This window comes from Lethenteron reissneri, chromosome 11, assembly GCF_015708825.2.
Source record: "Lethenteron reissneri isolate LAM-NWPU_2019-01 chromosome 11, ASM1570882v1, whole genome shotgun sequence".
Lineage (NCBI taxonomy): Eukaryota > Metazoa > Chordata > Hyperoartia > Petromyzontiformes > Petromyzontidae > Lethenteron > Lethenteron reissneri.
Window position 1 is genome coordinate 2,170,951 of NC_083789.1, and position 20,293 is coordinate 2,191,243.

General features: G+C 42.4%; 1 protein-coding gene across 1 annotated transcript in view; it reads left to right on the forward strand.

Annotated features, from left to right (window-relative positions):
- LOC133341265 (neuroblast differentiation-associated protein AHNAK-like) overlaps positions 1-19,186 on the forward strand; it is a 69,285-nt gene extending 50,099 nt beyond the window's left edge. The window contains exons 8-10 of the mRNA XM_061549762.1: positions 14,883-15,092; positions 16,081-16,243; positions 19,030-19,186. Of these exons, the coding sequence (XP_061405746.1) occupies positions 14,883-14,914 (32 nt within the window). The 3' untranslated portion in view covers positions 14,915-15,092; positions 16,081-16,243; positions 19,030-19,186. The remainder of the gene's footprint in view (positions 1-14,882; positions 15,093-16,080; positions 16,244-19,029) is intronic.
- The last annotated feature ends 1,107 nt before the right edge of the window (positions 19,187-20,293 follow it).

A 20,293-nucleotide genomic window follows, 5' to 3' on the forward strand; every position in this document is an offset into this window, starting at 1 on the left:
AAGTTCAAATTCGGAATGCCAGATGTGCACTTCTCAGGACCCAAGATACACAAACCAGACATTAACTTTGACATAAAAGCTCCAAAACTGAAAGGAAAAGGTGACTCCCTACCTAAACTTGAAGGTGAATTTAAAGGGCCAGATGTGGATGTAAGTGTTGAAGGTCCAGATGTAGAAGGTCCCGATGGAAAGTTGAAAATGCCTAAATTCAAAATGCCCAAGTTTGGAATCTCCGGCCCAAAACTAACCGGTTCCGACATAGACTTGAATGCCACTGTGCCGAAGGCAGATATTGATGTTTCTCTACCTGATGCCCAGTTAGATGTCAGTGCTCCTGAAGTGAAAGTCGATCTTGATGCACCCGATCTTAATCTTTCTGGCCCTGATGCACATGGGAAAGGATTCAAACTAAAAATGCCAGATTTTCATATCTCTGGACCCAAAATGCATGCACCCGATGTCAGCCTTGACTTCAAAGCTCCCCACTTCAAAACTAAAGGAGGCATTTCAACGCCCAAACTAGAAGGTGACATTCAAGGTCCGGACCTTGATTTGGATGTTTCTTTGCCAAAAGGAGACATTGGAGTACCCACTTCTGAATTTGATGCCAAGGTTAAGGTTCCAGAAGTAGACTTGAATCTGACAGGGCCCGATGTAGATCTGGAAGGGCCTGATATCAAAGGCAAAAAGTTCAAATTCGGAATGCCAGATGTGCACTTCTCAGGACCCAAGATACACAAACCAGACATTAACTTTGACATAAAAGCTCCAAAACTGAAAGGAAAAGGTGACTCCCTACCTAAACTTGAAGGTGAATTTAAAGGGCCAGATGTGGATGTAAGTGTTGAAGGTCCAGATGTGGAAGGTCCCGATGGAAAGTTGAAAATGCCTAAATTCAAAATGCCCAAGTTTGGAATCTCCGGCCCAAAACTAACCGGTTCCGACATAGACTTGAATGCCACTGTGCCGAAGGCAGATATTGATGTTTCTCTACCTGATGCCCAGTTAGATGTCAGTGCTCCTGAAGTGAAAGTCGATCTTGATGCACCCGATCTTAATCTTTCTGGCCCTGATGCACATGGGAAAGGATTCAAACTAAAAATGCCAGATTTTCATATCTCTGGACCCAAAATGCATGCACCCGATGTCAGCCTTGACTTCAAAGCTCCCCACTTCAAAACTAAAGGAGGCATTTCAACGCCCAAACTAGAAGGTGACATTCAAGGTCCGGACCTTGATTTGGATGTTTCTTTGCCAAAAGGAGACATTGGAGTACCCTACTTCTGAATTTGATGCCAAGGTTAAGGTTCCAGAAGTAGACTTGAATCTGACAGGGCCCGATGTAGATCTGGAAGGGCCTGATATCAAAGGCAAAAAGTTCAAATTCGGAATGCCAGATGTGCACTTCTCAGGACCCAAGATACACAAACCAGACATTAACTTTGACATAAAAGCTCCAAAACTGAAAGGAAAAGGTGACTCCCTACCTAAACTTGAAGGTGAATTTAAAGGGCCAGATGTGGATGTAAGTGTTGAAGGTCCAGATGTGGAAGGTCCCGATGGAAAGTTGAAAATGCCTAAATTCAAAATGCCCAAGTTTGGAATCTCCGGCCCAAAACTAACCGGTTCCGACATAGACTTGAATGCCACTGTGCCGAAGGCAGATATTGATGTTTCTCTACCTGATGCCCAGTTAGATGTCAGTGCTCCTGAAGTGAAAGTCGATCTTGATGCACCCGATCTTAATCTTTCTGGTCCTGATGCACATGGGAAAGGATTCAAACTAAAAATGCCAGATTTTCATATCTCTGGACCCAAAATGCATGCACCCGATGTCAGCCTTGACTTCAAAGCTCCCCACTTCAAAACTAAAGGAGGCATTTCAACGCCCAAACTAGAAGGTGACATTCAAGGTCCGGACCTTGATTTGGATGTTTCTTTGCCAAAAGGAGACATTGGAGTACCCACTTCTGAATTTGATGCCAAGGTTAAGGTTCCAGAAGTAGATTTGAATCTGACAGGGCCCGATGTAGATCTGGAAGGGCCTGATATCAAAGGCAAAAAGTTCAAATTCGGAATGCCAGATGTGCACTTCTCAGGACCCAAGATACACAAACCAGACATTAACTTTGACATAAAAGCTCCAAAACTGAAAGGAAAAGGTGACTCCCTACCTAAGCTTGAAGGTGAATTTAAAGGGCCAGATGTGGATGTAAGTGTTGAAGGTCCAGATGTGGAAGGTCCCGATGGAAAGTTGAAAATGCCTAAATTCAAAATGCCCAAGTTTGGAATCTCCGGCCCAAAACTAACCGGTTCCGACATAGACTTGAATGCCACTGTGCCGAAGGCAGATATTGATGTTTCTCTACCTGATGCCCAGTTAGATGTCAGTGCTCCTGAAGTGAAAGTCGATCTTGATGCACCCGATCTTAATCTTTCTGGTCCTGATGCACATGGGAAAGGATTCAAACTAAAAATGCCAGATTTTCATATCTCTGGACCCAAAATGCATGCACCCGATGTCAGCCTTGACTTCAAAGCTCCCCACTTCAAAACTAAAGGAGGCATTTCAACGCCCAAACTAGAAGGTGACATTCAAGGTCCGGACCTTGATTTGGATGTTTCTTTGCCAAAAGGAGACATTGGAGTACCCACTTCTGAATTTGATGCCAAGGTTAAGGTTCCAGAAGTAGACTTGAATCTGACAGGGCCCGATGTAGATCTGGAAGGGCCTGATATCAAAGGCAAAAAGTTCAAATTCGGAATGCCAGATGTGCACTTCTCAGGACCCAAGATACACAAACCAGACATTAACTTTGACATAAAAGCTCCAAAACTGAAAGGAAAAGGTGACTCCCTACCTAAACTTGAAGGTGAATTTAAAGGGCCAGATGTGGATGTAAGTGTTGAAGGTCCAGATGTGGAAGGTCCCGATGGAAAGTTGAAAATGCCTAAATTCAAAATGCCCAAGTTTGGAATCTCCGGCCCAAAACTAACCGGTTCCGACATAGACTTGAATGCCACTGTGCCGAAGGCAGATATTGATGTTTCTCTACCTGATGCCCAGTTAGATGTCAGTGCTCCTGAAGTGAAAGTCGATCTTGATGCACCCGATCTTAATCTTTCTGGTCCTGATGCACATGGGAAAGGATTCAAACTAAAAATGCCAGATTTTCATATCTCTGGACCCAAAATGCATGCACCCGATGTCAGCCTTGACTTCAAAGCTCCCCACTTCAAAACTAAAGGAGGCATTTCAACGCCCAAACTAGAAGGTGACATTCAAGGTCCGGACCTTGATTTGGATGTTTCTTTGCCAAAAGGAGACATTGGAGTACCCACTTCTGAATTTGATGCCAAGGTTAAGGTTCCAGAAGTAGATTTGAATCTGACAGGGCCCGATGTAGATCTGGAAGGGCCTGATATCAAAGGCAAGAAGTTCAAATTCGGAATGCCAGATGTGCACTTCTCAGGACCCAAGATACACAAACCAGACATTAACTTTGACATAAAAGCTCCAAAACTGAAAGGAAAAGGTGACTCCCTACCTAAGCTTGAAGGTGAATTTAAAGGGCCAGATGTGGATGTAAGTGTTGAAGGTCCAGATGTGGAAGGTCCCGATGGAAAGTTGAAAATGCCTAAATTCAAAATGCCCAAGTTTGGAATCTCCGGCCCAAAACTAACCGGTTCCGACATAGACTTGAATGCCACTGTGCCGAAGGCAGATATTGATGTTTCTCTACCTGATGCCCAGTTAGATGTCAGTGCTCCTGAAGTGAAAGTCGATCTTGATGCACCCGATCTTAATCTTTCTGGTCCTGATGCACATGGGAAAGGATTCAAACTAAAATGCCAGATTTTCATATCTCTGGACCCAAAATGCATGCACCCGATGTCAGCCTTGACTTCAAAGCTCCCCACTTCAAAACTAAAGGAGGCATTTCAACGCCCAAACTAGAAGGTGACATTCAAGGTCCGGACCTTGATTTGGATGTTTCTTTGCCAAAAGGAGACATTGGAGTACCCACTTCTGAATTTGATGCCAAGGTTAAGGTTCCAGAAGTAGATTTGAATCTGACAGGGCCCGATGTAGATCTGGAAGGGCCTGATATCAAAGGCAAAAGTTCAAATTCGGAATGCCAGATGTGCACTTCTCAGGACCCAAGATACACAAACCAGACATTAACTTTGACATAAAAGCTCCAAAACTGAAAGGAAAAGGTGACTCCCTACCTAAACTTGAAGGTGAATTTAAAGGGCCAGATGTGGATGTAAGTGTTGAAGGTCCAGATGTGGAAGGTCCCGATGGAAAGTTGAAAATGCCTAAATTCAAAATGCCCAAGTTTGGAATCTCCGGCCCAAAACTAACCGGTTCCGACATAGACTTGAATGCCACTGTGCCGAAGGCAGATATTGATGTTTCTCTACCTGATGCCCAGTTAGATGTCAGTGCTCCTGAAGTGAAAGTCGATCTTGATGCACCCGATCTTAATCTTTCTGGCCCTGATGCACATGGGAAAGGATTCAAACTAAAAATGCCAGATTTTCATATCTCTGGACCCAAAATGCATGCACCCGATGTCAGCCTTGACTTCAAAGCTCCCCACTTCAAAACTAAAGGAGGCATTTCAACGCCCAAACTAGAAGGTGACATTCAAGGTCCGGACCTTGATTTGGATGTTTCTTTGCCAAAAGGAGACATTGGAGTACCCACTTCTGAATTTGATGCCAAGGTTAAGGTTCCAGAAGTAGACTTGAATCTGACAGGGCCCGATGTAGATCTGGAAGGGCCTGATATCAAAGGCAAAAAGTTCAAATTCGGAATGCCAGATGTGCACTTCTCAGGACCCAAGATACACAAACCAGACATTAACTTTGACATAAAAGCTCCAAAACTGAAAGGAAAAGGTGACTCCCTACCTAAGCTTGAAGGTGAATTTAAAGGGCCAGATGTGGATGTAAGTGTTGAAGGTCCAGATGTGGAAGGTCCCGATGGAAAGTTGAAAATGCCTAAATTCAAAATGCCCAAGTTTGGAATCTCCGGCCCAAAACTAACCGGTTCCGACATAGACTTGAATGCCACTGTGCCGAAGGCAGATATTGATGTTTCTCTACCTGATGCCCAGTTAGATGTCAGTGCTCCTGAAGTGAAAGTCGATCTTGATGCACCCGATCTTAATCTTTCTGGTCCTGATGCACATGGGAAAGGATTCAAACTAAAAATGCCAGATTTTCATATCTCTGGACCCAAAATGCATGCACCCGATGTCAGCCTTGACTTCAAAGCTCCCCACTTCAAAACTAAAGGAGGCATTTCAACGCCCAAACTAGAAGGTGACATTCAAGGTCCGGACCTTGATTTGGATGTTTCTTTGCCAAAAGGAGACATTGGAGTACCCACTACTGAATTTGATGCCAAGGTTAAGGTTCCCGAAGTAGATTTGAATCTGACAGGGCCCAATGTAGATCTGGAAGGGCCTGATATCAAAGGTAAGAAGTTCAAATTCGGAATGCCAGATGTGCACTTCTCAGGTCCCAAGATACACAAACCAGACATTAACTTCGACATAAAAGCTCCAAAACTGAAAGGAAAAGGTGACTCCCTACCTAAGCTTGAAGGTGAATTTAAAGGGCCAGATGTGGATGTAAGTGTTGAAGGTCCAGGTGTGGAAGGTCCTGATGGAAAGTTGAAAATGCCTAAATTCAAAATGCCCAAGTTTGGAATCTCCGGCCCAAAACTAACCGGTTCCGACATAGACTTGAATGCCACTGTGCCGAAGGCAGATATTGATGTTTCTCTACCTGATGCCCAGTTAGATGTCAGTGCTCCTGAAGTAAAAGTCGATCTTGATGCACCCGATCTAAATGTTTCTGGTTCTGATGCACATGGGAAAGGCTTCAAACTGAAAATGCCAGAATTCCATATCTCTGGACCCAAAATGCATGGACCCGATGTCAGCCTTGACTTCAAAGCTCCCCACTTCAAAACTAAAGGAGCCATTTCAACGCCCAAACTAGAAGGTGACATTCAAGGTCCGGACCTTGATTTGGATGTTTCTTTGCCAAAAGGAGACATTGGAGTACCCACTACTGAATTTGATGCCAAGGTTAAGGTTCCTGAAGTAGATTTGAATCTGACAGGGCCCAATGTAGATCTTGAAGGGCCTGATATCAAAGGTAAGAAGTTCAAATTCGGAATGCCAGATGTGCACTTCTCAGGTCCCAAGATACACAAACCAGACATTAACTTTGACATAAAAGGTCCAAAACTTAAAGGAAAAGGTGACTCCCTACCTAAACTTGAAGGTGAATTTAAAGGGCCAGATGTGGATGTAAGTGTTGAAGGTCCAGATGTGGAAGGTCCCGATGGAAAGTTGAAAATGCCTAAATTCAAAATGCCCAAGTTTGGAATCTCCGGCCCAAAACTAACCGGTTCCGACATAGACTTGAATGCCACTGTGCCGAAGGCAGATATTGATGTTTCTCTACCTGATGCCCAGTTAGATGTCAGTGCTCCTGAAGTAAAAGTTGATCTTGATGCACCCGATCTAAACGTTTCTGGTCCTGATGCACATGGGAAAGGATTCAAACTAAAAATGCCAGATTTTCATATCTCTGGACCCAAAATGCATGGACCCGATGTCAGCCTTGACTTCAAAGCTCCCCACTTCAAAACTAAAGGAGGCATTTCAACGCCCAAACTAGAAGGTGACATTCAAGGTCCGGACCTTGATTTGGATGTTTCTTTGCCAAAAGGAGACATTGGAGTACCCACTTCTGAATTTGATGCCAAGGTTAAGGTTCCAGAAGTAGACTTGAATCTGACAGGGCCCGATGTAGATCTGGAAGGGCCTTATATCAAAGGCAAAAAGTTCAAATTCGGAATGCCAGATGTGCACTTCTCAGGACCCAAGATACACAAACCAGACATTAACTTTGACATAAAAGCTCCAAAACTGAAAGGAAAAGGTGACTCCCTACCTAAACTTGAAGGTGAATTTAAAGGGCCAGATGTGGATGTAAGTGTTGAAGGTCCAGATGTAGAAGGTCCCGATGGAAAGTTGAAAATGCCTAAATTCAAAATGCCCAAGTTTGGAATCTCCGGCCCAAAACTAACCGGTTCTGACATAGACTTGAATGCCACTGTGCCAAAGGATGATATTGATGTTTCTCTACCTGATGCCCAGTTAGATGTCAGTGCTCCTGAAGTAAAAGTTGATCTTGATGCACCCGATCTAAACGTTTCTGGTCCTGATGCACATGGGAAAGGCTTCAAACTGAAAATGCCAGAATTCCATATCTCTGGACCCAAAATGCATGGACCCGATGTCAGCCTTGACTTCAAAGCTCCCCACTTCAAAACTAAAGGAGCCATTTCAACACCCAAACTAGAAGGTGACATTCAAGGTCCGGACCTTGATTTGGATGTTTCTTTGCCAAAAGGAGACATTGGAGTACCCACTACTGAATTTGATGCCAAGGTTAAGGTTCCTGAAGTAGATTTGAATCTGACAGGGCCCAATGTAGATCTTGAAGGGCCTGATATCAAAGGTAAGAAGTTCAAATTCGGAATGCCAGATGTGCACTTTTCAGGGCCGAAACTACATAAGTTCGATACCAAAGGACCAAAACTTAAATCTAAGGGAGGTTCTTTACCCACTTCCCAGGGAGATATGAAAGAGCTACACCTTGACTTTGGTGCTGAAGGGTCAGATATTCATACTGAAAGTCCAGATGGAAAGTTTAAAATGCACAAATTGAAAAAACCCCACTTCAGAATTACTGGCCCAAAACTAAAAGGTTCTAATGTAGATGTTACTTTACCCAGGACAGACCTTAGTGTGCTTACACATGACATCACACTTAATAGCGGTGCCACCGATGTTAATCTAACAGATACTAGCCCAGAAGGACCAGGCGTTAAAACTAAAGGATTAAACATTAAAATGCCAGACTTACACCTATCTGGACCAAAGATTCATGCCCCTGATATTAATTTTGATCTGAAAGATCCTCATTTTAACTCTAAAGGTAGTGTTTCAACACCAAATTTAGAAGGTAACATTCAAGCGCCTACCACTGAAATTCCTAAAATAGGTTCAGATGTGGAAGCGCAAGGAATCAAAGAGAAGCATAAAATGCCGAGAATAAAGCTTCCTAAATTTAGTATTTCATCTCCCACTGTGAAATCACCAGATGTGGAATTGCAAAAGGGTGATATTGACATACTTCCTGAACATGAAGCTCATTCAAATCTACCTGCTAGAGATGTGAATGTATCTGGTCCAGATGAAGAATTGCAACATTCTGCTATGAAAGGAAAGAAATTTAAACTAAGTATGCCAGATGTAAAATTTTCAGGGCCCAAAATACATAAACCAGACACTAAAGTAAAAAGCAGTTCCCTTCCTGCAAGAGAGAGTGACAGAGGTAAAAATCTAGATTTCAGTGCTGAAGAACCAGCTTTTGATATTGAAATCTCTGGAGAAAAAATTAAAATTCCAAAAGTAAACGTGCCATCGTTTGACATTTCTGGTCCAAAAATTCACGCCCCAGATGTAGATATTTCCCTACCAAAATCAAAAATTGACACAGCGCTTCCTAACTTGGATGTGAATCTTAAATCTTCTCAAGGAGATATTAAGGTAGCTGGCCCAGTTGTGGATTATGAAAGGCAGGATATTGAGGGAAAGGGACAGAAATTTAAATTGCCAACACTTAATATTTCAGGACCTAAAATCTATGCTCCAGATATAAGCATTGATCTTAAATCTCCAAAAGGAAAAGGTGAAGCAGATACTTACATGCGAAAACCAGAAGAAAATATAACACTCCCTCATTCTGAGTTAAGCTTTAAAGGCTTAGGTCTTGACACCATAATTACAGATGATACGTATAATATTCACAAAGTAACATCTAGATTTGGTGTCACAGGACCAAAAATACATGGACCTGATATAGATATTACATTGCCAAAATCTGACATTGACATTGCAGCACCTGATGGAGACATGAGCTTCAAGGCGTTTAAAGGGGGTAGCAAAATAACAGGGCCTTATGTAGAACACATTTCTGATGAAAAAGGCATAAACAAAATACAAGTTGGAAAACCAAAAAGTCATACACCAGATATTGACATTTCTCTGAAAGGTACAAAACTCACAGATGTCGGGAATATTTTAAAACCTATAATAGGTGATATTAAAGTTAAAGAGACACAATATACCATCGATGAACAATATATGAAAATTGGGAGTTCTGAAGAGATTAAAAAACCTAGAATTAAAATGCCTGCAATTGGAATTTCTGGCCAAAAAATGCACACCTCTGCCCTGAAAATGTCATCCCATGAATTCGAGCATGTGATAAAAGACCCAAATTTTAAAAGTGATGTGAATGTCCATGGACAAAAAGAATATATAACTGTTGAAGGACACAACGTTAAATTTGACTCTGCAGGTGTTGATGGTAAAGGTGATGAAAGCAAACCGAAGATGCCAAAAATTAAATTCCCAAAGACTGGTGGAAAAGCAGTCGAAATAGGAATGCCAGAAGTCAGTGATGCATCATTGGAGAATTTTTGTGTGGATAAAATTGTACTTGATTCACCATTGAGCTCTGCAGATTTATCTGACATTGGCTCAGAAGATGTGTCTGTAACTTTAGATGGTAGAAATGTGAAAGTGAAAGATGGAAAAATAAGTTTTCCAAAGTTGGGAAAGTTAAGTGGTAAGATACAAGATGATGATGAACCAACAATTAAAGATCAGTCGAAACAAGATATTGCAACTGATGAAGAAAGCGCCTCTGTACAATCTGTTGAAGATTGTAGGTCAAATGCAGACAGTAAGGGGAAGAAATCAAAATTTAAACTCCCAAAACTTGGCTTTACAACAAGTGCTCCTACTCCAAATGTCTTTCACAAAATATCTACAGGGGAAATATTCCAAGGTTCAATAGACATGAAATCAGATGACATGACCGTAGACCCATCAGCTGCTCATACAAAAATAGATATTCAAGAAAAAACTGTACACATTAAAGGTCCCGATGCTAATACATCCGACTGTGTTGTGATCTCCAAGGCGAGAACTGAATTAGTGTCAGATGTTGGTGAATTTGAATCCGTATTAGTCGAAAAAACAGAAACAGATGTATCTGTCCCAAGTGCTCTGGCTGTAAAAGAAAAAGTTTCCAGTACTGTGAGAGAATCATCAGCTTCATCTACAGAGCACTTTCAATTCTTAAGGCAGGCAGTATCTGTTACTGAGCAAACAAGCAAAGGCACCTTTAATGTTTCTGAAATGGGGGCTCCGTCAAGGCAATGGGACATAGATATACCTGCTGAGAGCAGGACACTCGTTGGTCACGATGAGGCGAGTATGAATCTTGAGTCGAGGCATTACACTATGCAAATGCCTGGCTCCATAGCATTTTCTACAATGAGATCAGAACAAACAAAGAAGGAGGCCCACACATTTTCACAAAGCAGTGGGTCCACGACAACGACTCACGGGGGTTCAAAGTTAACAACAGTCGAACAACGGACTCAGTATTCCTCCTCTGTCAAAACAGAAAGCAGGGTACAGAGAGTAACAGAAGCGGTCATCCGAGAGGGAATGGTCGAATTCTCATCTCCATCGGTACCGATCGAATTCTCATCTTCATCGGTACCAATCGAATTCATGATTAAAAGGGATGATACATCTTCAGAGTCCAGGGAAGAGAAATCATGAATTGTGATAAAAAAAAGAACACGTATGCTTTGAAATACTGTAAGATTAAAGCAATGCTGGAATTATTTTTAAGTAATCTGCTAGATAAAGAAATGCTATATGTACACTAAATAACTTTGCATTTAGGCACAATGTATGGAGAAAATCTGTTATTCACTGTAATAATTTCACTGTTAATGAATGTTAAATCAATTGTTTTTTTATGTTTTTCATAGTTTTAGCCTTTTACATTATCACTTTGCAGTCATGCAAGATTGTTGGTATGTTGTCATTTTATCTTTGGTATGTTATTGGTATTTTATTTTTGTATATTTTTTTTCTGTTTGTCATGTGTAAGAGATTTACAACTTTGTGTATTCAAATGGCAAAGAGCTTTTTGCACTGAATAAAATATCACACTTGCTTATGCAAATTGGCTCAAAAGCAGAACTAGCATGGAAATTGTATATAGGTCTCATTGGATCCTGAATTAAAGTATGTAACTGCAAAGAATATTAACAGTACACTGCCAATATCCATCCTATATATTGCTAATTACATATTAAACAATTTGCGCAAAACACGTTTAAATATTTGTATTTTTGTTGACTGGGATGTGTTCCCCATATCTTTGTTAGATTCCTTAAAACGTAGCATATCGGAGGAATAACAATTAAATGATGTCATTTGATGATGGCGGATAGGGAGACAAAGGCCACCTTTGATAGAAAGCTGTATCGCAAAAGTGGTTGCCTTTTTTGAAAGAAGAAATGCCAGGCTAGTTACTTAGCTGCAATAAGGAAGACAATCAGTGTATATATTTCTGTTTTAACTCATTTACATTTGAAGTATACAGTACGTTGACATGCTTTCATCTTTGTTTTACATGTTAAAGACACGTGTCATTGAAATGTTTTACTTCTGTTAAGGTACATAGATTGCTTCAGTTTTATTATGCCTAACAATAAAATGTTGCTTGTAACACAACATAATTTGTCAATATTTTTTTTTCCTATTGCACTCTGAAGCATATTAACATTTGTGCGGTTTTTTTTTATGTCTGCCATGTTGTAATAATGCAACGTCAAGCCTCCCATTGGAGCATAGGTAATAAGGAAGACAATAAAATGGTACGCGTAAAACAAAAGTGAGTGACCGATTTGGTTAACATTAATACAGGTTGTAACTGACAGGCATGCGTGTTATACGCGTTGCAGTGTATAGTAGAACCCCTCTTAACGACTACCCCTCTTAACGACTAATCGCTTAATGATGTGCCTCCGTAGAGCCCAATGTGTTCGCTTACCGACCATTCCCCTTTTAACGACGGGCTGTTATATGTACCGTAAATATTAATTAGTGCATTGATTAACCATGTTTATTTTCATATTGTGGTTATAAAGTTGTTAGTATCTGAATGTATTAATATCCATTGTTTAAATATTATAAGGTACTTTTTTGGGTGAAAAAGGGTAACTTTAGATGCTATTGGAACAAATTAAGCCTTTAAAGTGTATTTCCTATACTCAACGACCAAACCACTTAACGATCAATTTCATGGAACCAATTACCGTCGTTAAGAGGGGTTATACTATATATTGTAAAGTTGCAATGAGTAGAAGGCTCATGGCAGGACTGTGTTGAGTGACCCGCAGTTTAAGAATATCGTTATTCTTAATTGGAAATACAGCAAAACACAAAACCAATACAACAAACACATTAGCAAAGTTGAAGGAAAAACTGATATTGCGATAACATTGATATCTTGGGACCACTGTTTGAGTCCCAGCCTAGGATCTTGCGTCTATCACATCCCCTTTTCTGAACTGTGTGAGCTAAATGACAACAGTCCTCTGGTTTCTGAGTAATTACAAACTAATGTGAGCCTTGCTACTAATCTCAGTTCTCAATTTCATTTATTAGGTATAGCCCTGTGAGTCATGAGGCTCTTGACTCGGGATGCAACCGCAACAAACAAAAACATGAGATCTGATGCATAAGCCATCGATCATTAAGAGATGTTAAGTTTTACCCAATGTAGAGATCACAGTGGTGGGTCCTATATGGGCAGTTCAATTCAAATCTTAAGGCCGAGTGATAAATTGGGTCAAGTTTCTTCAGTACAGTACTGAGGACTGATTTATATACGATGTCACAGTAATCAAGTAGAGGCAGTATGGTAAATAAATATTTGTATATATATATCATTTTTATTATGTTTTATTTGTATTATTTCCCTTCTACGTGACTTTACCGAAAGAATCAAGAATATTCAGGATTAGTTTAAGAGCAACTAGCTGATGTTGTAGTTTGTTGAAATCACCCTGGAGCTTAGCAATCATGTCATCCGGAGAGCGGCCAGCAGTAATCAGTATAGTGTCATCTGCAAACAGATTTACCTTGGAATGATCCAGGTCAGTGCCCAAGTCATTGACATAAAGAGAGAACAAGAGGGGGCCGAGGATGGAACCCTGTGGAACCCCCTTTTGTTATCTTAACACTGTTTGACCTCCAACCATCTATGAATACAGTTTGGGTGCGAGAAAAGAAGTAATTTGTTAACCATTCCACTGCATGTTTGGATAAACGGAGGCAACTTAGTTTACCAAGCAGGGTGTTGTGGTCGACTATATCGAAGGCTTTGGCGCAGTACTGCTGATCATCAATGCTACTGTAAATGTGATAAAGAGAGTCTAATGCAGCAGATGTGGTGCTGTATTTTTTTCGTAACCCAGATTGGTTTCGATGTAAGAGATTGTTTTCGGATAGGAAACTGCTAATTTGGTAGTTCAGTTATTTTCCTAAAATATTCATCAACGGGGACAAAATTGAGAAAGGTCGGTAGTTATTTGGATCATCTTTAGGGCCCCCTTTTAATGGACTTAATCAGGCCCTGTATTATTCATCATCAGCAGCATATTCATTGTTTGTTGTTGTATGTAGTGTATAATGTACTGGATATAATATTTTATAACACTGGGAGCAAGCATAGCAACTTTTTTATCATACACGTGGTTGCAGCGTTTGCAGCGGGTTTTTGCCAGTTTCGCCGCATCAGCCCGGGACTGCCGGATAATGTTGGAAGCCGTCAAATAATCGATGATGATGATCTACTGTACATCCTCTCCGCTGTATAACCGAGGCATGGTAACACGTGCCTCCAAAGACTTTGGGGCGTGCAGTCCTCTCTACGGGACGTGATCGACTCGATGAGCCCAGGCAGTTGTTGGGACATCCGAGTCTAGCACAGCAGACACATGGAATCGAATTCTTAGGTGTTTTCGGTAAAGTCACGTAGGTAAAACATCAAAATTAATTAAAATAATAAAATAAAATAAAGATCACGACGTTTCGGAGGCAACACAAGTCTCCGTCATCCGGTGGGACAGTCACAGCCAGATCAGCTGCATCAAGTGAGGCAATGATTCAAGATGTAATCCCTTAAAAGCGAGTTGAGGGGGGAGGAGAGGGGGGGGGCTCATCAGAATGTGGTAGCCAATGAATGGAAAGTATCGGGAGAGAGGGGCCTTTTTTTATTAATTTTGATGTTTTACCTACGTGACTTTACCGAAAACACCTAAGAATATGATTCCTTGCAGTCACGAAAGCTTCAAGTCTAGAACATGGAATCGAGCACAGCTTGTCATCCCGCACAATGGTGGTGGTGGCGGCTGGTTGGTTGGTTGGAACCTCCCGTGCCCACAGGGGTTGTGATTATACTGCACATGATATATGAAGGTTTACAAGGGAAAACATGACCTGAGCGATTCAAGAGAAACGAAAGGGTGAAGTGTAAGTTTAAACAAACAAATTGGTAAAAAAACTAGTTTTTAATACACACACTTTCATTTGCACTCAAAAGTAGAAAATACATTATTTTGACGCCAGAAATAATCAAATTTGATATGCTGAATAAAAGTGGGTGGCTTACATTAAATGTTTTTAAATACATCGAAAGGAAGCCACCCACTTTTATTCAGCACATCAAATTTGATTAATTCTGAGGTCAAAAGAATTATTTTCTACTTTTAAGTGCAAATAAAAGTGTGTTCATTGAAAACATTTTTTTACCTAATTTTGTTTTACCATGAAAACTATTTTAACTATTTAACTGCTTATTGTAGTTGAGCAGGTAAGGCCCACTAGAGCTATATATCTCTTTTTCAGAAGTGACCTGGTCACAAATAATAGCCCAATGAAGTGGCTTATCACGTGGGAATTTATAGCAACGAAATACTCGAAGCACGTGTTTCTAAATGTGGAGGGGAAAACCGAAGGACACGGAGAAAAATCCACGCAACTACGGGGAGAACAGTGCAAACTCCAAATATACAGGCGTGAGGGTCAGCATCGATCCCACGACTTCCTGTATACCAGGTGAGGTAGTTGACATCTCGCCACTGCGAGATGTTAACTGCTAAGAACAACATCACTATGAACAAATCATCCGGACTTGGAATGCACTGGTCAGACCTCGAAAGCCAAGCAGCTCTGAGCCTGGACAGTGCCTGGATGGGTGCCCGCCATTGTCATAAGGCTGCGGGGCCACGTTTTGTTTATATCCAGTTGTACTGTACGTCTATGCTGCCCGCCTTTACCAATCCGCACTGACCAGCCGGGGTGAAGTATGGTCAAAGGCCTCCACAAACAGCACGGCGTGGGCAAGCCCTCATCCAGCAGTGGATTGACAAAAGATATCTATGCCTCCTATGAGCAGTGTACAGCACTAGTTTCCACCAGTGGAAATTCCACATTCACACGGCAGGGCCCATATTTAACCACCACTCACGACTTTGCACAAAGTGGTACCTATTTTAAGACCCTACGAGAGATGACAATGATGGCTTGCCTATGTCAACCCTTGACCCTACAATAAATGAAAGCATGCGCATTGCTATACAACGGTCTTAGCACGCGGCAAGTTCTAATACAATTAGAATAACGATCACCCCGATTACAAAGTAGTGAAATGACATTTAAAACAATCTTCGTATTTGCGATCATTAAGTACTCTACTGTATGAAAGTAGGTAAGACACATTGATTGCAATGCTATAACAATGCACGAATATGCACATATTTTGCCCTTTAACTTAAGGCATTTATATCAACAATCAACAATCATAATTAGAACATTTTGCCGATCAAAATAGGGATGGAATTCGCGCACTTAATTGTAAATCACGACCACGGTTCATCAACTGCTCGCTCACCTTCAGAATAACCACGTCGCCCTCAGCGCTTCGGATGTGGCGTGACAAAGCAAGTGATAATGCTATGTATTACGATTATAACTATGTCATTATTTTAACAATAGTCGTCGTTATAATTGTTATAATTGTCCTAATTGTTGGTCTCGCGCTAAGGCAGAACGAGGGCGCAGCGGCCGCTCCGGCGCCATGACGAGCGGCGTTGTAAGCGCGCCTCTGATTGGTCAGAGGGTCCACCAGCAACAGCAGCCGCTCTGATTGGACGAGACGTTTGCCCTCGAAGCTGGGCGTGACCATTCGAGATTCGAAATCGGAATGTGTGAGTATTCATTATTGAAATTAAGCTTTTACTGGTAGGAACCACCTGGTTCCACCAGCCCACAGGGGATTATTGTGTCCGTCCGTCCGTCGTGGAACCAAAAATGGGAGGGTGGGGAGGGGCTGGGTGGGGATGGTGGGGAGGACCTGGGTGGGGAGGGGAGGGTGGAGAGGGGCTGGGTGGGGAGGGTGGGGCTGGGTGGGGAGGGTGGGGAAGGGCTGGGTGGGGAGGGGAGGGTGGGGAGGGGCTGGGTGGGGAGGGTGGGGAAGGGGCTGGGTGGGAGGGTGGGGAGGGGCTGGGTGGGGAGGGTGGGGCTGGGTGGGGGGTGGCAGGGGTGGGGCTGGGTGGGGAGGGGCTGGTCACCCCGTGGTGCCCTTATAAAACTCAACGTTTAACCTACTCACGCCGGCTTGTGGCCACCCTCACAGTCGGCCATATTTGCGGAATACACCACGCCCCCGTTGACCCTGGCCATTGACCGAGCAACCCAATGTTCCTACCAGCTCCCTTCGCAGGAATGTGTTTAAAAAGCACACGAATAAATCCAGGATCGGCGGGACCTGGACCTGTTTTTTTTTACGAAATCTTGAATTGTCACGCGAGACGAGTCTGTGCAAAAATGTCAGCTCGTTAGGCTTCGTAGATCCGAAGATATTAAATTGTCAAAGATTTGAAAGAATATAAACAAACATGGCAATTTAAATAAAAGTGTGTAATAATAATTATAATTAAACCCTTGCACGAAATACCATCTGATAACTGATCGGTTATGCTTTCTCGATCTGAATGTCTATTTAAAAAGAAGACACACACAGCCAGGAGTAGTACCCATAACACAGTACAACACTATTTCGAGTCATGTCCAACATTTGCCACAGGAAATTTATTTATTTTAAATAGCAACCCGCACTGGCTTTCGGATGTGACCGTCCGTCTAACAGCCAGCCAGCCAGCAAAACGTTTAATCTTATATAGAGAAGCCTTGTCTCTCTCCATCTTCCTCTTGCATTCTCTGTACTGTGTACATCCCAGCTATCTCGACCTCTCTCTGTCTCTCTCATACCTGTCAACCCATCCGGATTACTCCGTAATCTTGAACAGGGAAATTGAGTTTTCAGCTCTATACGGCGTACAGCCGTTTCAATACGGGCAATATTTTTTGGTCGATTTTTTGTGTTTCTCCCTTGTGATGGGACTTTGTAGGATGAACGTTGAGATTTATACGGACACGGGGTAACCAATAAGGTTGGAATTGGTCTGTAATAAGGTAGGGCACTGGTCAGGGGTTGAGAGGTATGTGTACATCAGGGACGTGCGGTCAGGGGAGGCAGGGGAGGCAGAGCCTCACCTGTCAAACTCCAATGAAAATAGCTGTTACGAAAAGTAAAAAAAAAGAATAATCAAATCAAATAAATATTACGATGTTTCCACTGATCTGTGTTATAAATGTCATTTCTGTACGATTCCAATCATTTTTATAGTCAAAATCGCCAAATTTGCGGAGCTCCGCTGCAAATATATGAAGAGATGAGAGGTGAGGCAGCGACGAGCTCAGCCTCCCCTCTGATTGTGCAACCCCTCAGTAACTGGATGGAGCGCGGGCAATAAGCGCGTGCCTGTTACTATCTCAGTATGTCACCAATGTAATGTTTGTAGACCCCTTCATTTCATGTCCTCGCCTTCCATACTCCAGGTAACTTATTTCACGTATGTGTATAAATATATTTAGGCTCGCTGGTCTCGTCATGAAACTGCAATGAAAAAGCACCAGGGGAGGCAGCTATCACATCTGCCTCACTGAGGGGGACGTGTCTGACACGCCCCCCACAGTGAAGACACGCCCCCCTCCGTGAGGCCACGCCCCCCTTAGTGTGTGAATCTGGCTCTGATACTAGCCAGTGCCTCCCCAGCCATTGACCTCACCGCGCGTCACTGGTTTACATCCCAGTTATCTCGATGTCTGTCTCTATTCCTGTCCCTTCTCCTCCCTCGTGTGTCTCACCCACTCCCCTTATCTCTCTCCCTGGTTCGCCCACCCTCGCTCTCCTTACCCCCCCCCCTCCTCTCCCTTTCCATCTCTCTTGCCTCTCCCTCTGCACTGCTTGCCGCTATCACTCGCTCTCCTCTTTCCGTTTTGCTCTCTTCCCATTTGATGCCCCCTGGCGTTATCTCCCCACCCCTCTCTTCTCCATATTTTCTTCCTCTATCTCAGTGGTTCTTAACCGTTCACTGCAGCCTGCACTCCTTTGGGTTGCAATCGTTAAAAATGTAGAATGTTAATAAATACATAGGTTTAATGAAACAAAGTAGTTGTACCTATACTCTTAGGTTTTTTCGGTAAAGTCACGTAGGTAAAAATAAATAAGAAATAATAAACATAAATAATACAATAATAGAAATGATAATAGAATTTTTGATAAATAATTATTTTATTTCTATTATTTATATACTTATAATTAATTATTTTATTAATATGATTAATATTATTTAATTTATCTTTTTTTATTAATTCTTTTTACCAACGTGACTTTACCGAAAAAACATAAGAGTATGAATCCTTGCAGTCACGAAAGCTTCAAATCTAGAATTAGTTGTACCTACGTGTGTCTTCGATGCATTCCCTTCTAATCAAATCTGTCTCGCATCCCCAGGGGGTGCGTGCACACCACGTTAAGAACCACTGCTCTCATCATGGGACCACAAGCATTGTGGTTAATGCAGACATGATTCCTTGTAAAAAGTTTCAGTTTGCTGTTTTAACATCTTAACACCTGTTTTGTTGCCAGAAAAAAGTGGAAAACCTATTCTCACCACTGCTCTATCGACCTCATCTATCTCCCTGCCTCCTCTGTCTCCCTCCTCCACATCGCTCTCCTGCTGCATTTGCGCGGGGCACATGGCCGGGCGGAGTGTGGCGAGATGCGGGTGACGCCACCACCACCACGGCACTTGGCCGCGCGCCAACCAAGCCGACAGGAATCCAGGCAGGAAACGTTTTTCTCATACAGTAAAGTATAGCTTGACATTGATTTACAATTTGTCTCGCTCCCACCTCCCCCCCCCCCCCCCCCCCCCCCACATCTTTACGTTCTGTCCTGAGTTATATCATTCCTTAACCTAGCGTTTCCAATTGTCATCCTCTTCAATTGTGTATTCATGATTTAAGTTTATAAAACTAATACAAAGATTCCTACTCATCACCAATTATTATCTACGTGCTGACTATGCTGTAATAGTAAACCTCTGACCATAATAACCACCTTCCTCAACTCCACAGTGGGTTTCACACGCGTGCACTTCCACCAACGTATTTATTCCAAAGCGCAAAACTTGACCTGGAATGTGTGGAAACCCCTGGAATGTCTAACAAAACGTTGTTTTTTTGAGCTTCTGAATTTTCAATTACTTTCTCAGGCACTGCGATATATATATGCAATGGTCTGTTTCAGGCGCTGGAGCAAAAGTTCCGTGCTCAACGCAGCTCTGCTTCTCCTATCCGATCCTCCTGGCACCAGTCGGGGCCCCATTGCAACAAACGCGATCTCCTGTCGGGCCGTGACACGACTCCCAGGGGTCGGCAGACCGGGTGGGCAGACCGGCTGGGCAGACCGGGTGGGCAGACTTGGTGGGCAGACTGGGTGGGCAGACCGGGTGGGTTTCCGGAGCCACATGCGGTGGCTCGTTGGATTCCCCATTGCGGGCAGCCGTTTAAAAAAAAACGAAACCTTAAATCTTAATACGTAATTTAAGGTAAAGATAATTGATCAAATATGGCAGGGAATGTGCAGTGTCGGATTCTCCGAGTAGCAAAAGTAGCTGCATATGCTACGGGCCCCGCACTTTCAAGGGCCCCGCGCGAAACGCTTTCAAGCTATCAATTCCGGTTCAGTGATTCTGCACTTGCTCTATTACTATAGTACTATATTGCCTTCAACTTTTATGAATGACTGGGTGTTTAAGGTTAGCGATTTGTCGTATTTTCTGGCTGTATAGCAAGAAACAAATACAATTAATTTACTATATAATTAAAAAATGTGTGTTTTATATTTT